Source organism: Netta rufina (assembly GCF_964035555.1).
Source record: "Netta rufina genome assembly, chromosome: 29".
In the NCBI taxonomy this organism is placed as follows: domain Eukaryota; kingdom Metazoa; phylum Chordata; class Aves; order Anseriformes; family Anatidae; genus Netta; species Netta rufina.
Genome location: NC_140153.1, coordinates 3,647,825 through 3,663,962, shown reverse-complemented (window position 1 = coordinate 3,663,962; position 16,138 = coordinate 3,647,825). Strand labels below are relative to the sequence as shown.

Below are 16,138 nucleotides of genomic sequence, written 5' to 3'. Positions count from 1 at the left end.
CAGCACCCCGCAGGCGCTCCGGGCAGAGTCCTTTATTGGTACGGGCTAAGGCAGCGACTGGAAGGGGCCCCCCCCGGCCGGGAGGGGCGGGGGGTACTCGGGGGCTCCTCACCCCCACGTTAAGGCCACGGGAAATATTGGGGGGGAAGCAGCCCTCGGCCCCCGCCCCCCTCCGGCTGCCCCCAGGGTCAGCGGCAGGACTGGGGGGGGCTCCGGCTGGTGCTCCCCCAGGAGGGGGGGGTCTCGCTGGGCACTACAGCAGGGTGCAGTCCGAGTCCTTCTGCCGCTGTCTCCGCTCCCCGGCTGGCCGCCCCCCTGACTGCGCTCGGCCCTGCGGACAGACGGCGGGGCTGGGGCACAGGAGGGCACGCCGGGGTGCCCCCCCCTCCCTGTGCCCCTGCAGCCCCTCAGGCTGGGGCCGCAGCCCCTGCCCTCTGCCTCCCCTGCCCGCTAGGGCGGGGAAGAAGAGGTGTGAGGAAGGGGGTCCCCGCTACCTGTGCGGGGGCCGGGGCTGGCCGCGGCTGCTGCTGCTGCTGCTGGTACTCCTCCTGCTGCAGCTGGCGGGCCAGCTCCAGGTCACTGAGCGTGGAGGGGCCCTGTCCCTGCTGCTGCTGCAGGGACAGGGCGATCATGTAGTCCTGGGGAAAGGCAGAAAGAGGGGCTCTGTCTAGCTCAGGTGCCACAAATCCCAGTGGCAGGGGAGCTGCAGCACGCCCCGGAGCTGCGAGGGAACGCCAGTCCCCTACCACCACCGCGGGCTGCCCCCTACCTGGTCCACCTGCCTCTGCTCTGGGGGCGCCGCAGCAGCCGCCTCCTTGCCCAGGGCATGGCTGAGGTGGAAGTCAGTGTCACAGAAGCAGCTGTCACCATCCACGTTGTGCAGGCTCTCCCACACCACCCTCTCCTCCTGCAGGAAGCCCTGATCCGTCACCAGCAGGTAGAGGTGGCCCTGGGGAGAGGGGACAGGGACAGTCAGCCTTGCCACCAAAAGGGCAAGCACCCGAGCTCAGAGCCCCCCGGATCCTGCAAGAAGCCACGCAGGTACTGCTGCAGCGGAGCAGGGCAGGGAGCAAAGCCAGGGCACAGCCACACCTTGTGCTTTATCATGGTGCTGAAGTGGTTGTTGCGGAAGAAGACGCTCAGCTCCTCCTCCTTCACAGCAGCCGTGAGCTCACACAGCCCGTGGTACGTCAGCTGGGAGGCCGTGGACTCCAGGAACTGCTCCGCAATCAGCCCTGGGGTGGCAGCGACGTCAGAACAGAGCCGAGGCACCCCAGGGTGCCCACGGCAGGCCGAGGGCTGCCCCAGGGCCCTCACCTTCGGTCACCAGGTTGGAGTCGCAGGAGTGTTTGCAGGTGATGATCTTCTCCACCAGCTGGTTGTAGCTGAGCTTGCCCACGGCCTGCACCACCTCGGGGCTCTGAGGGACAGGACAGTGAGCCCGGGCTGCCAGGCACCCGGCCTCTCCCGCGGCACCCACAGGAGCACAGGAGAGGGCAAGGGTGGGAGGATTTAAGCCAGGGAAGTGGCCACCACCTGCATGGGGAGGGAGCTGAGCATCCCGCCCCGGCTCAGGGAGCACAGCCCCTGCTGCAGCTTCCCTTGGGGACACCAGAGCAGCCAAACCTGCATCACTGTCCCCCAGGGAGAGCAGAGCAGCACCACAGCCAGCCCTGGGCAAGTCTCAGCCGCACACACACCACAAACCCACCCAGCCAGGTGCCAGGACAGCCCGCAGCCTCACCTGCGGGTCCACCAGCCAGCCATGGTAGAGCGGGACGTTGAGGAGGTCGAAAACTATGCACTCAGGTGTGTACTCGAAGTCAGAGACACCTGTGAACCGTACGTTCACATCCAGGCCTGTCGAGAGCTTGGGGAGGACCATCATGGTGTCGTTGACATTCTGCAGGGGGAAACCACGGGTCCTGCTCAGGACACAGGCTGAGCACCCCGCACCCTGCCACCCAGTCCATCACCCCCAAACATGCATGTCAAGGCAGATAAAATCCCAAGAGAAATCGCAGTTCCATTTTGTCAGCTGGGTGACACGCGGCACTCTACCCCCCCGTGTGTCCCTCGAGACCCAGCGCAAAAGTCAAATTCCCCCATCCAACCTCGCTCCTCACCTGCTGGAAGTTCAGCTGCAGCCCTTCTGACTTCTCTTGGGGTTTGATGGATAGGATGCAGTCCCCTTGGAAAGAGCAAATGTGGCTGCTCAGTCTGGGGCACCGAGCTCTCCTCCCTGAGGTGGGGGGGCCGAGCACCTGGCCCAACAGCGCACAGAGTCAGCAGAGCTTGGATCCGCACCAGGACTCCCTTGCCCCTTGGTTCCTGCCCTCCCAACCCAACCAAGGTCTGGCCTACAGCTCCTCCTCCTCCACACACTGAGGGAACATCCCTTTGAGGGCTACGCATGGGGAGTGTGATCAGGGGAGAAGTGCAGAGGTATCAGCGGGTGGCAACATCAGAGATGGACCCAGAGGTGGGGCAGCAGATGGCAAATGCCATCCTTTGCCAGTCCCAGGAGCCTGCAGGGCCAGCAGGGCAGCCACCACTCCCCCCAGTTGCTCCCTGCTCACCCAAATGTGCCATCAGCTCATCTGATGTGACCACCTCCTTCTGCAGGGGCAGCTTCACCTGCAAGCAGAAGAGGACAGTGATGCCTTCCCCTGCACCTCCCCTGTGAGAGCCAGGGCTGCCACCCACTGCCCCAAACCCCCAACTCGGCAGCACAAATCAAACCAGAAGAGGCAGGAAGGGTAAGACACTTCGACCCTCCTTTCCTTTCTCAACATGTTATTCTGAAGCCTCCAGCTGGCTCCCCACATGACCCCTGAACTTTCCTCCTAGCACTGCAGGGAGGAAAGGCACCCAGTGCCCCGAACCTCTAGACCCCGTGCCTGTCATCCTGCTCACCTTCCACTGCAAGAAGAGGATGTTCATGATGGCCAGGAGTGGGCAGGGCCCGTTCTCGCTCTGGGTGATGATGGGCGTCCGCTCACCCTTCCACGTGATCCACTTCACGCAGTAGAAATCTGGCTCGGGTTCCCGCTCCTGGGCAGGAGGGCGGGCGCTGGGGGGCTCATCCGCCGGCCGCGAGGCTCCCCCAGGGGACACATCACTCTCCCCTGGGGCAGGCGGCCCCTCCTGGGAGTCCTGGGCTTTGCTGTCCTCGCTCTCCTGCTGTTCTTCGGGGGCCTTCTTGTTGCTGGGGCCAAGCGCATCCTCCTCCCCTGGCTGCAGCACCTGGCCTTGCCCACCAGCCTCTTGGCTCTCCTGGCCGACGGCTGGGATGTCCTCCCCTCTGCCAGCCTCCCCCGCACCACGAGGCAGCTGGCAGAGCTCAGAGCTGGTCCCCTGGCACTGGGTACCGTCTCCTGTACTGAGCAGTATTTCCCCCTGCTCTGGCTGCAGCTCCATCCCACCAGCTCAGAGCATGCAGCGGCGATGGGCCCGGTGCCACCTCCCACGGCAACAGGCTTGGCCACGGAGCTCCCACCAGCCCCAAGGATCCCACAAGGAGGCAGGGGAAAGCTCCTGCCCACAGCACCCAGTTCTGTCCAGTAATGGCTGCGGTGCACAGCTCTACTTTCTTAGGATGCAAAGCTCAGTTATTCCAAGAAAAATGTGTGTGATGAGTCCGAGTCATTCGCCAAGCGTGCAGAGCTTGGATTGCTCTCTGTCACTTCACATTCATTTAGATAATCAAAAATAGTGCTCATCTAAGAAGTCTCTGATGGACTCTGCATGGCAGATTAAAAAAGTCTGATTTCTTAGAGGCCAAGTCCTTCTCCTCGAGGCTGTTTATTCTTCAGGGAGCTTCCCAGCTGTTTCATCAAGTCCGTAGCAGGCACTTTGATGTTCTTGTGGAAGTTTTGGTGCTGTTGGTTTTCTAAATGACTTTAGAAATGCTGCGGCAGCACTTGGTCTGCCACTTATTGATCAGCGTGGAGGCAGACAGAGACAGGGCTGCTGCTCCCTCCAGCTTCAAGTTCAGTTATTCACCACTGGTGAAACGCAATATTCTCCCTGCTCTGCATGCGTGTGTACACGCACACCATGGGTGATTATACCTCTAACTTGCACTTAAAAAAATTAACGACCACATATGTATTTTTATCTGCCTCCTGTTAGCAACTAAAGAGGGGAAAAAAAAAAAGAAACTAAGCTGTGTACTGAAACACTTAACTCACATACTTACACCAGAGTCAGTTTGCTGAAATCCCAGCCAAGACCTGTGGAACAAAGGCAGGCCCAGATAGACTTGAAAATGTGTCTTTCAAGGTCCTATCAACTTGTTTATCCAGTCCTCTCCTTGTTGCTCTGAGGATCGCGGCAGCTCCGAGTGCTTTCCCCCGCACACGCTTCTCTCCTGCCCAGAGGTTACACAAACAGAACAAGGCTGCTCCGTCCTGGCTCCGGCTTGGTCGGGGTTTTTCCACCTGCTGCTCTGCCTGTGCCCGGTTTCCTCCCACGGCCTCTCCTGCACAGGGACCAAAAAGGAAACAAGTTGGAAGAAACAGTGCCTTATCCGACTGCCAGTAATTCAGCTCTGCTCAGCCTCTGAAAAGCCTTGTGCCCGAGAGCATGCATTTTTTGCAGGTGGACGCCCCTGCAGCCCCCCCTCTCCCCCATTTCCACACTGTCTCTCCCCAGCCCTGTCTCACAATACCCTTGCCCCTCCCCACAGCACCAGGGCTGCTCCGGCTGAAGCACACACCTCAGCTGAGTCACCAGGAGATCTCATTATTCCTTAATCTTTATCCTCCTCCCTCCTTCTGCCACACACGCAGCCCTCGCAGCTCTCACCTAAGCTCATGGCTGCAACGAAACCCGACGGGCACTGCAGAGGGACGGGCACTTTTGCAAGCACCTCTATGCCCACGGGGAGCCCAGTGCTCAGCCCTTTGGTGGGCTGGGGCAGGACGCACAACGGGGCTGTCCCCAGACTCTCTGAGAGGGACATGGGGAACGAACGTGAAGCAAACGAATGGGCAAGTGTGGCCTGACCCACATAGCAACAGCACAGGCTGTGCTTGAACGGTTTTGCCAATGCTGCTCTGCCAAACATGGAAAAGGTGAAGTAATCACAAATCCAGAAGGCTGTCTCCTCGCGGCGACCTGCACCACCGCGAGCTCCCGGGGGGACGCAGCGAGACCAGCAGAAGGAAACGGCAGCAGCGCGGCTCCACTGCACGGGGCTTCGCCACCGCTTCTCACAGCCCTGCCAGCAGGCCCCGCAGCAGCAGTGGGGCCAGCGAGCACCACACAGGCACCTCGCGTCATGTTTGTGCACATCTGTGTTACGGAGCGGAGCCTCCTCCTGGCTCCAGGGTGTCTGGAGAGGAAACTTCCAGGGAAACAAGTAGGAGGGCGAGTTTCAGCAAGCGCTGCAGTGCTTCGGCACTGGCTCTGTGCCTCTCCCACCCACTGTCATGGGACAGCAGGAATTCAGAAGTAAAAAGCATCCAAAGACGAGGCGAAATCCCCCCAAAAGCACTGACAAACTCAAAGGCTTGGGTGCAAGCTCCTGACAATCAGAAACTCAGGTTCCAGCCACAGAAGAGCTTCTCTGAGCAAACCCTTTCTTTCACACCTTTTTCTAGGGTTTTGCTAGCAGCCGCTATTGTAGCTACATCCCTGTGCTGTCACAGCGCGTGCTGGAAAATGCTAGGCTGAATTCACTTCCAAAACGGGGTGAGCAGACAGCAGGACGCTACAGCCCATGGGCTCTTTCCCTAACGTGGCTCTGAGTCATCTTCCAGCATAAATGAGTCCTTGGCTAACCCTCCCTGCACCACGTGCATATCTGTCGCCAGCCTTTCCCCTTCCCAAAATCAGCCTGGATCCTGCACAAGCTCGCTGCTTTGCTTCACCACGTGCAGAGCAGTCCCTGTAAAGCCACTGTCCCTGTGAGCCCATCGTTTGCTTCAGCGAGTCCAAGAGCCAGAGCGAGAACTGGCGTGCTGAGCTCGCCAGCCTGTGGTTTCTCTGGGTTCAGAGGCCACTGGCAGCTTTAAATAAAACAAGCTACACTCCTGTAGCCTGTACTCCTTAGGGAGAGGGTGGCTTCGCTGTGTTTGTACCAAAGCCGTGTGATTAGATCCTGCCTTTCCTGGGTGTTATGGCAATAAACACATCGCAGCCCAGGCAGGTTTTCAACAAGTGTCCCCTCGCCACCCCCAGCCACGCAGAGCAGCTCTTGCTGCTGGAGCATGCATGGTGGCAGGGCTGGGAACCCAGCTCCACACCAGACCCTGCACCTGGCTTCTGACTCAGTCCTTGCCTCTTTGCCCCAGTTACTGCCTCCCCCCTGCTTTGAAGTACCAATAATTGACCCTCTGGCCTCTGAGTCCCAAAAGCCCCAGGAAAAAAAAAAAAAAAAAAAAGCAGTCAAGCCCTGGGTGGCTTCGTTATCATGGCCTCACTGTTCTTTTTGTGAGGCCAGAAGCGCTAAAAAGGGATTTTAGCTGCTTCCAGCCTGGCACTCCACATGGTCGCTCTTTGGTTGAAGCATCCCCAAGCTCCCAGGAACAAGGGGATCTTTAGGTTAACTGCCAAAAGCATGGTGTAAGTTTGATCCCAGACTAATCAAAGCTGCAAGGCACTGAGGAAAAAATCCAGCAGGGCTATCTCCAGCCCCCAGGAAGGATTCATCTTCTCTGAGACATTCCCTTCTCTGCCTGCGGATGGGCCAGACCTAACCTCTCCAAGCAAGCAGGGAGGACTAGTGCAGGTAGGTCAGGGCTGTATGTGGGGATTATATGCTACCAGTCCAGCTAAAACATTTAATGGGGTCCTCCTCTGAAAAAAAAAAAAAAAAAAAAAAAAAAAAAAAAAGAAGGTGCTGTGTAGTGCTGGAAGCAAGCAGTAAGAAGGCTCCTGCATCGAAAGAGCCAGGCATTGTCACTGCAAGAACTGAAGTCACACAGTCCCAAGGGATTTCATTCAGGAAAGAAAATCCAAAAGGAAGGGGAATGGCTTCACCTTGCCCCAAAACAATCACAGAAGTCAGCACTGTGAAGTGCTATAACTATAGTTCTGACCAGCCCTTCGCAGCCCTTCCCACCACGGGGATGGGAACTGCAAGCCCAGCTGCTGAGCCGTGGCTGTCCCTGACTTACACAAAAATGATTCACAGGTAGGAAGCAGAAAAACAGCCCTGTAAATGTACTCATCTCCAGCTGGAGCCACAGCACAAAAACAAAGAGGAATTTAGGCCCAGAGCCAAGAAAGCACTTAAACACACGCTTAGCCCTCAACAGCTGACTGGTCCTGATCGAGGAAGAGCATGGTGCCCAAACCGAAGCACATGCTTAAGTGCTTTGCTGGAGGGAGGCCATGGAAGCAGCCCAGCAGGTGCTGGTCCACACCTCCCCACACACACACCACTGAGGCTTCTTGTAACACACGGCGGGGAGACGGGAGGTGAAACAAGAACAAACGCATGCTCCTGGTGTGGCTGCAAAGACTCACACTCAGAAACATGCTGCCCAGCCCCCCTGGTGACCCACAGCGCCAGCCACAGTTGTCACAGACCCACGGGAAGCCTGGGGCGGTGTCCTACCAGGCACGATGCACCAGCAGGCAGAAAAACCGGCTCCAAAACCCTGGAGCACGCTGAACCACCCCAGCTGCCCTGCGTGGCGGGGACCCTGCGGCAGGCGAGGCACTGGGGGCTCTGGGGAGCCAGGGGTGCAGCCCGTCACCTGCTCCCGGGGGCAGTGGGCCCGACAGCAGCTCGAGCTCCTCCTTTTATCGCTCGTTTTTTGAAGCACCTCTGATAGCTCCGCAGGAGGAAGGCTGTCGTGCCACCTGTTTGCCAGGAGAAAACCCCAGACCAAACCCACTGGTCAGACCAGCTTTCAGTCCCCAAATCCCTCGGGGTTTCCTGCACCACGAGCATCCAGAACTTGCCAGTCACTCCCCAGCCCCACCGGCGTGGGGCTCGCAGCCCTGGGGACGGCCACCAGGCCAGCCCCGCTCTGCTCCATGCGGCTGGAGCCAGCGTCTTCTCCCTGTACAGCGGCTGGAAGGCACGTCCTGGGAGGAGCTGACGAGGACACCGGGCTTATCAAGCTCGGAAAACAAGGAGGTTGAGGGGCGACCTTGTTGCTCTCTTCGCTTTCTTGCGAAGAGAGGATGTGGAGAGGGAGGTGCTCGCTTTTTCTCCCTAGCACCCTGTGTCAGGATGTATGGGAACACCACCAGACGGAAAGGTTCAGGCTGGGCCGTAGGAAAGAGACACCTTTACCACGACAGGGGCTGGGTGCTGCAACGGGCTTCCCAGGGAGGTCGTTGGTGCCTCCGCGTTCAGGAGGCATCTGCTTAACGTGCTCCACGGCACATTGAGCCCTGGGCTCGTCCCGAGGTACTCAGCAGCTGAACCCAACGCCTCTTGGCGATCACTTCCCGACGGAGCTCTTCTCTCAGTTCATTTCGCATTATCGATTCCTCCGTTCCGCTCACGCCCGACGGGATCCCTTTAATCCCCGGCACTGACGAGCACGCCCCGGAGCGCAGCCAGCGCCCCGCTCGCTCCCCCAGCCCCTCCCCGCCCCCCCAGCCCCAGCCCCAGCCCCTCTCTCACCGTTTTTGTGCCGTTTTCCCCCTTTTCGGCGCCGGAGCGGCCCGCACGCTGCCGGGGCGCCTTCGACGAGGCGGCTGCCGGGAGGGCGGGGGGAGGAAGGAGGGCGGGGGGGGGGGAGGGAGCGGCGAAGGAACCACCGCGGGGCCGGGCAGGGCCGGGCCGGGCGAAGGGGACGGGGAAGGGAAGGGAACGGAAAGGAAGGCGGCCGCGGGCCCGCGAGCAGAGCCGGGACCGGGACCGGGCCTCGAGCCTCGGCCTAAGGCGGGCCCGGGGGCGCCCCCCCCCCCCCCCGCGGGGCCGTCCCGTCTGTCCCGGCAGCCTGCGCGGAGCGGCCGCCCCGCCCTCGGGGCCGTACCGGGCTGTACCGGGCCGTACCGGGCCGTGGTGCGGGGGGGGCGCCGGGTCCTCGCGGCCGCCGCCGCCGCAATGGAGCGGTTCGTGGAGGGGCGGCGAGCGGCCCTGCAGGTAGGGGGCACGCGGGGCCGGGGGGGGGACACGGGGGGACCGGAGCAGGCACGGGGGGGCGTGGGGCCGGGGGGGACACAGGGGGAGCGGCGGCGAGGGCCCCCCGGTCCCTTGCCTGGGAGCCGCCCCGCCCGCGGCCCGGGTACGGCCCCGGCCCCGCCGCGACCCGGCCCAGGGCCCTCTCCTGCCCAGCTCAGAGGCAGAATTTGGGGAGCGTCTCGGGCAGGGGCGATGCACGGAGCAGAGCTAAAGGCAAAGAACAGGGCAGAATGGAATCGAATCGTTAGGGTTGGAAAAGCCCTCCGAGCTCACCTGGGCCAGCCTTCCCCCTGAACCATGTCACCCCCTGAACCCTGTCCCCAAGCACCAGCCCCAACCTCTCCTTGAGCCCCCCCAGGGACGGGGACTCCCCCACCTCCCCGGGCAACCCGTCCCAACGCCTGCCTGCTCTGTCTGAGCAGAAATGGCTCCTCATTGCCCACCTCAACCTCCCCTGACCAAGCCTCTTGCCTGCTGCAGAGTCTGCTGGAAGCCAGCTGCTGCCAGCTGTAGCTGTGAGGTGCTGGGTGTTGGGTGAGGCAGCCAACAGCTCTGGTGCTGAAGGTGTGCATCGAGTCGATGTCCTTCAGGAGCTTTTGGGGATATCGGAGGGGACGCGTGGCCCCGGCAGGGCTGATGTCTCTCACCCTGGCAGGAACACGTCCGGTGCCGCCAAGAGGTGCACGTGGTGATGGGCAATGAGGCCTGCGACCTGGACTCAGCCGTGTCTGCCCTGGCCCTGGCGTATTTCCTGGCAAAGGTGAGGGTGCCTGCGCGCTGCTGGGTGGCCGGGGCCTCGGGGGATGCCTCACTGGGTGCTGAACCCCTTGCAGACCTCCTCGCCACCCAAAGCTGCCTTCATCCCCGTGCTGAACATCCCGCGCTCGGACTTCGCCCTCCGCACGGAGACAACGTTCCTGCTGCGGGAGCAGGGCATTGCGGAAACCGCCCTCATCTTCCGCGATGAGATTGACCTGGCTGGGCTGCACCAGGCTGGGCTGCTGTCCCTGACTCTGGTTGACCACCACGTCCTGCCAAGGTGAGCACCGGGCTGGGACGCGGACACAGCCCACCGCCTCATTTCTCCCACGCTTGAAGGGCTTGATTTTTGGCTCAGGTTGGGTAAAACCTGTCCCCTTCCCTTCTGGGGTATTTTTATGGCAGGAGGAGAGGGGCAGAGGGGCTCTGCTGACAGTGGTGCATGGCAGGTGCACGCCAGAGCTCTCACCATCCCCATCTCACCCACCAGCACTGACGCAGCCCTGGAGGAGGCCGTGGTGGATGTGCTGGACCACCGGCCACTGGAGCGAGTGCCCAGCTGCCAGTTCACAGTGGAGCTGGTGGGCTCCTGCGCCACACTGGTGACAGAACGGATTGCCCAGGGACCCCCAGGCGTGCTGGACCGGGTCACAGCCGCGCTGCTGCACGGTGAGGCCAGGCCCTGTCACCCAGCACGGGGCTCTGATCCCACGCGCTGATGGTCTCCATCCCCCAGGCACCATCCTGCTGGACTCTGTGAACCTGAGCCCTGCGGCTGGCAAGGTGACACCCCGGGACGTGGCATGCATCTCCCTGCTCGAGTCGAGGTTCCCTGAGCTGCCAGCCCACAATACCATCTATGAAGCCCTGCAAGCGGCCAAGTTTGATGTTTCAGGTCTGTACACGTGTGTCACCAGTGCTCAGTGTCTGGGGATAAACAGTTCCCCTGGGGCACCAGGACACATCCAGAGGGCTCATGCTCAGCCCCTCTCACCTGCCAGAGCTGACAACAGAGCAGATGCTGCGGAAGGACCTCAAAACCCTCTCCAATGATGAACTGGTCCTCGCCATCAGTGGTATCTACATAGACCTAGAGGTGAGGCTCAGTGAGGGGAAACTGAGGCACGGGGCAGTTCAGCAGGCACAGCGGGGCAACACCAGCATCTGTCTTCCTCCAGACCTTCCTGCACCGCCCCAACTTGCTGCAGGACCTGGAAGCTTTCTGCCAGGCTCGGGGCTATGCTGGGCTGGTGGCCATGACGGTCTCCTTTAACGAGCGCTACGAGCCCACACGGCAGCTGGCGGTGTACAGCCAGCGCGAGGCCCTGCGGAGCATGGTGAGCAGAGTGGGGACCCCCAAACCCACCCACCCCTAGCAGAAGGCTCTGGTGGGAGAGGATGCATGGAGGGGGGTGTCTTCCACACACATTCACCCCAAAGACCCCCGATTCAGGGGAACGGAGGATCAGAGGTGCCCAGCGTGCCCTAGACACTGTGCTGTGCCTTCCAGGTTTGCCAGGTGCTGGAGGAGGCCACGGCGCCATCCCTGCATCTCCAGCCCCTGCCCAGCCCCTGGTCCTGTGTCAGTGCCTACGCCCAGGGCAACGCGCTGGCTTCACGCAAGAAAGTGCTGCCCATCCTCCGGGCTGCGCTTGGAGGGCTGGGGGCCATGGCGGGGCTGGAGGAGGACACAGCCCCGCCGCCCACCCCCATGAACAGCCTGGTGGATGAGAGCCCACTGGCACAAGCCGTGCCCCCTCTCTGCCCCCAGGCTGTGCTGGAGCGGGTCAGCCGCATGGCTGCCGAGCAGCCCCCTGACAAGTGAGGGGTCCCCAGCACCCGCAGTGCCCGCTCGGGGTGCTGCCACGGACGTTGCACCCCCAGCACGGGCGAGCTGCAGCCTCCTCCAGCTGAGCTCTGCTCACTGCTGCAGCCCCCTCCCTGATGCCATTTGCCCGCACTGCGTGGGAGTCAGCGCCGTGGGGCCCATGAGGAGTGGGGCAGCACTTGGTTAACAAAGTCTCTGGGGTTTTAATAGCTCTTCTCCTTCTGGCCCTTTCTGGGGCCGTGGGGGGCACGAGTGCTTGCTGAGGCCCTGGCTGGATTGCTGGGTGTGGACACAACCGGCTCAGGACTGTTATCCACAATCTGAGGATTAAATTTCCCTCTCCTTCCACTCTTGGCTCCTGGCTCTTCTTCAGGGGGATCCAAGGGCCCACGTACCCAGCACAGGCCTCCTGGAGGCAGAGCCCCTGTTCTTGGGCTGAGCTGGGTTAGGGGAATTCTGGAGAACATTTTGTCCCCAAAAGCCACCCCATGTGTCAGGGACTCAGTGCAGCCAAGCCCCTGCATCCAGCCTGGTGGGAGGGAACCCATCGTGCCTAGGGGCTTTGCCAGCTGCAAATGCAGCTGAACCAGCCGGGGTGAGCCACCCACCACCACTGGAGCCACCCCCCCAGGGCCACCATTCACAGGGTCCCCAGGGTCTGCCACAAGGGTTCCAGGCCTCTCAGCAGGTGACAGTGATAAGGGTGGCAGCGGTTGGGATAGCCTGGACCTGAGTGAGGAACGGCAGGATGAGGACATCCCCAGGGACAGAGGAAGGTGGGACCGGCACCCCCCAAAGCCGACGCACCTGCCTGGTGCCCCCCCCAGCACCCCTCACCCTGTCTGGGTCCCGCCAGCAGCAGAATGGTGAGGAGATCCTGGCAGCCCGCGGACGCCCGTCTTGGGCCAGCAGAAGGTTTTATTTCAAAGGTGTGTTTTTCCCGGTGAGTTTTCTGTGGGGTTAAAAACTGAATCAAGCATCTGCGCTCGCTCGCAAGCACTGGGCACGCTGCTGGGCTGGGAGAGCCCGGCCCTGCACAGGAGCATCCCTGTGTCACCTGAAGCATGGTGAAGGGGAAACCCTCTGACAGCCAGCCGCAGCTCCCAGCACGTGCTCTTTAATATTTAATCCTGGCGCTATTTGAACTATATACACGTGCGCCTAGATTCAGGAGCCCGAGCCAGTCCCTCTTTCCAGGGGGAGCAGCTGGGTCAGGCCCCGTCCTGCCTCAGACAATGCCGGTCAAAGCCCGGTAGTGATGGCAGAGGCTGCCTAGGTGGTTTTCAAGCTTAAAAAATATCCTAAAAAAGAAGGAAGGCAGAGGTTTGCTGGCGGTGGCGATGCCAGCGGAAGGCTGGAGGAAACACAGGCTCTGTGGCGGTGTCAGAGCTGAGCCGCTGCCTGTGAGACACCGAAATGCTGAGGTCTTTAACGCCGTTCTGGGTCTGCCCCTAAAGCAGAACTGGCCTCGCCGCCATTCCCCAGGAAAACTGAGGAACTGAGGCCAGTGCCAAGAGGGGCCCATGGGAGACACCGGTGCTGTTCAGGTTGTGGAAAAAAGGGAAAGCGGTAGGATTTGGCACATCTTGACTGCGCCTGGCAGCTCCCAGTGCGCTGCAGGTGGGTGGTGGCGTCCTTTGGGCTGCAATCCCAGGTGGGTGCGGGGTGGCCTCGCTCCCTCCCCGTGTCACCATCACCGGCCCAGTGCCTCGGGGAAGGAGGGATTCGTGGGGGACAACCCAGAGCCACCAGGACAGGCACGAGGCTTGGTCTGCATAAGTTACTGCGGGAATAAAGCGCCCGAGGTTGGCTTTTCCTCCGGTGTGGGGATCAGGCAGTTCAAGTCTGGGCTTAAATAGCCAGGAATCTGCAAAGTTCAAGAGATGTTGGGTTATAAAACTGCACAAGCGGTGGAGTGTTAATTAGCTGCAGTGCCTTGGATGGTGACAGCAGGTTGCTGTGGCCACCTGCACGCCTGACTCCCCAAATGGTCACATACTCACATGCTACAACACCCGGGAGCTGGTCCACTGTCGCTCCCGTCCACCCTTGGACCTCATCTCTTGGACAGCGCCTGTCTGCAGGGATGGGGCAGAGAAGCGTCACCGCCGCTGCGAGACCTGGCACCCACCCGGGACACACCATCACCTCCCAAGCAGAAGGCCCCTACAGACCACCCTGGAGAGCCGTCACCCCAGCCATGAGACCCACCGCCCAGCCACGATCCCCCCAGGCCAGCAGCCCAACCCGGCATGCGGATGGCGTACCATGGGCAGGCCTTCGCCCGCAGCCATGTCTCCGGAGCCGATGTGTGTCAGGTGCACAAAGTTCATGGGCTCGCCGATCATGGAGCGATCAATCCGTCTCCTCCTCTTCTTCTGCAGGGGGATGAAGGCCATCAGTCCCCTGGCACCCCCGGCTCTGCAACACCAAGCTCCCCACCCCCGGCCCGCAGCTACTCACTGGCTGTGGCTTCTCTACAACGCAGCAGCCCAGCTTGTGCCAGAAGTCACTCATGTTGGCGGCGCCTTCCAGCTTCCCTCCCGCAGGGGACTGTGCCAGCTCAGAGACCCCTGAGCGCTCTCACTCCATGGGGATGGGCGGGGGGGGCCCACTGCACCTGCTCAGGGTGGCCAAGATGGCAGAGAGGTACCTGGGGGGGTGACGGAGGAGGGGAGAAGGATTTGTCCGCAAGTCACAGCTCAGTGGGGGACACGAGATGGTGGTGTCAGGGACGGGGGGGCAGGATCAGTCCCTGGCTGACAGCTGCTGCCAGGTGATGTGGCAGAGTGGGGAAACTGAGGCACGGTGTGGAAAGGAGCTGCGAGTTTGAAGGGGGAAGAACCGCAGTCCTGCCCCCCCCCTACAAACCAACTCTTCAACCCTCAGAGCAGAGACCCACAGGCATCACGAAGGAACCTGGAGGAGCTGCCCCGTGGCCAGGCTGAGATCTGTCCCCTGTGCCCCCCCCGGCGCAGGATGCACGTGGGGATGCTGCGGGGGGGTACGGGGAGCCGCTGCAAATCCCAGCCCCTGAGCAAGGCAGCTATAAATATCCGCAGCCCTTCCGAAAAGGGGCCGGAGGTTGAGCTCTTCCGCTTCAGCTCCAAGAGCAGACGGCGGGGGGGGGGGGTGGGGGGGGGGGACACAGCACGGATAATACAGCAAAACGGCCCCGGGAAGAGGGGCAGAACTGGGGGGGGGGTTGTGTGGGAGGTGGCCACGGACCCACTCCCCAGGAGCAGCCGGCGGCGGCTGAGCGAGGCCGAAGGCCGCAGGAGCGAAAGCGAAGCCTCCGGGCCCAGGGCGGGGGCAGCCCGCAGGGAGCCCCCCCCCCGCAGCTCCCCAGCCCCGGGGGGGGCCGCCCCCAGCCCCGAGCCCAAGGCGGGGGTCCCTGGTGCCGGGGGAGAGGCCCCCAGTGAAGGGGGGGGGGGGGGCTCAGCCTCCCCGCGGGGTGCCCGGGGCCGCCCCCGCCGTGAGCTGGGCCCGGTCTCGGCCCGCACAGGGGGTGGGGGGCACCGGGGGGCACCGGGAGGCACCGGGGGGGGGGGGGGGGAAGCCGCCCGGAGCCGCCCCGGGGCGCTGGGCCGGAGCGGGGCCGGGCCGGGCCGGGCCTCCCCCCCCCAGCTCCCCGGGGGTGCCCCCGTGCTGCGTTGGGGGAGGGTTGGGGGGGGGGACCCCGGGGGCCGCACCCCAGCTCCGGTACCGGATCCTCACCCCACCCCCCGCTCCCGCCCCCGCCGCTTTTTTTTCGGGGGGGGCTTCCGCAGGGTCTCCCCCCCCCCCCCCCATCCATCCCCCCCGTCCCTCCCGGGGCCGTGGTCCCGGCAGCAGCCCCGTTACCTGCGCTCGGTGCCGCTGCGGGGTCCCGGGGCGGTGCCGGTTCCCGGAGCCAGGCTCGGAGAGGCCCCGGCGGCTGCAGGACGCGGCGCTCCCCCAGCGCCCGGCACGGCCCGGCCCAGCCCGGAGCACAGCTCCCACCCTGGACGGCGGCAGCATTGCAGGAGCCGGGGGCGGGGGGGGGAGGCACGAGGAACGGGGCGGGGGGAACCGGGAGGGGGCCGGGAGGGGACCGGAGAGCTCCTGGGGGCCGCTTCTGGGGCTCAGCGGTGCCTGGGGGGCTCTGGGGGTGCTGCTGGGATGGGGGGGGCCGGGACTGGGGGTGCCCCGTGAAGCCGGGGGGCCCCCGACCGGGGCTCAGTGCAGCCGGGGGGCACCGCCAGGGCCGGGGGTCCTGAGCCTCGGCGGCTGTGGGGGGCTCAGTGGGGAGCAGGGCTCGGGGTCCCGCTGCACCCCGGGGGTCCGTTTGCCAGCCCTGAGCCCCCCCCTTTTTTTCCACGGATGCCCCTCGAGGGAGCAAAGCCCTGGAAGCCCCCCCGGGCTGGCCCGGGCACCGCATCGCGTCCACACCGGGCTCCTCAGCCTGCACGGTGCCCGCTGCCCCCGCAGCCCCCCCG

At 63.0% G+C, this 16,138-nt stretch overlaps 3 protein-coding genes across 3 annotated transcripts; 1 reads left to right on the top strand and 2 right to left on the bottom strand.

The window, feature by feature from the left end:
* Positions 1–24: 24 nt before the first annotated feature.
* MINDY1 (MINDY lysine 48 deubiquitinase 1) lies at positions 25–8,862 on the bottom strand. Its single transcript, XM_084303151.1, has 10 exons — positions 8,591–8,862; positions 2,917–4,483; positions 2,580–2,637; positions 2,127–2,191; positions 1,745–1,903; positions 1,318–1,420; positions 1,093–1,235; positions 770–949; positions 495–638; positions 25–331 (listed from the first exon to the last, which is right to left on the bottom strand). The coding sequence occupies exons 2-10, from the start codon at positions 3,418–3,420 to the stop codon at positions 254–256; spliced, it is 1,434 nt and encodes a 477-aa protein (XP_084159277.1). The 5' UTR covers positions 3,421–4,483; positions 8,591–8,862; the 3' UTR covers positions 25–253.
* Positions 8,863–8,904: 42 nt separating this feature from the next.
* PRUNE1 (prune exopolyphosphatase 1) lies at positions 8,905–12,029 on the top strand. The gene is made up of 8 exons (XM_084303152.1): positions 8,905–9,055; positions 9,750–9,854; positions 9,928–10,133; positions 10,344–10,522; positions 10,590–10,748; positions 10,855–10,949; positions 11,032–11,190; positions 11,364–12,029. Exons 1-8 carry the CDS (start codon positions 9,017–9,019, stop codon positions 11,676–11,678), a joined length of 1,257 nt encoding a protein of 418 aa, XP_084159278.1. The 5' UTR covers positions 8,905–9,016; the 3' UTR covers positions 11,679–12,029.
* Positions 12,030–12,571: 542 nt separating this feature from the next.
* CDC42SE1 (CDC42 small effector 1) lies at positions 12,572–15,657 on the bottom strand. The gene is made up of 5 exons (XM_084303130.1): positions 15,525–15,657; positions 14,145–14,334; positions 13,949–14,059; positions 13,685–13,759; positions 12,572–13,548 (listed from the first exon to the last, which is right to left on the bottom strand). The coding sequence occupies exons 2-4, from the start codon at positions 14,196–14,198 to the stop codon at positions 13,688–13,690; spliced, it is 237 nt and encodes a 78-aa protein (XP_084159256.1). The 5' UTR covers positions 14,199–14,334; positions 15,525–15,657; the 3' UTR covers positions 12,572–13,548; positions 13,685–13,687.
* Positions 15,658–16,138: the final 481 nt, after the last annotated feature.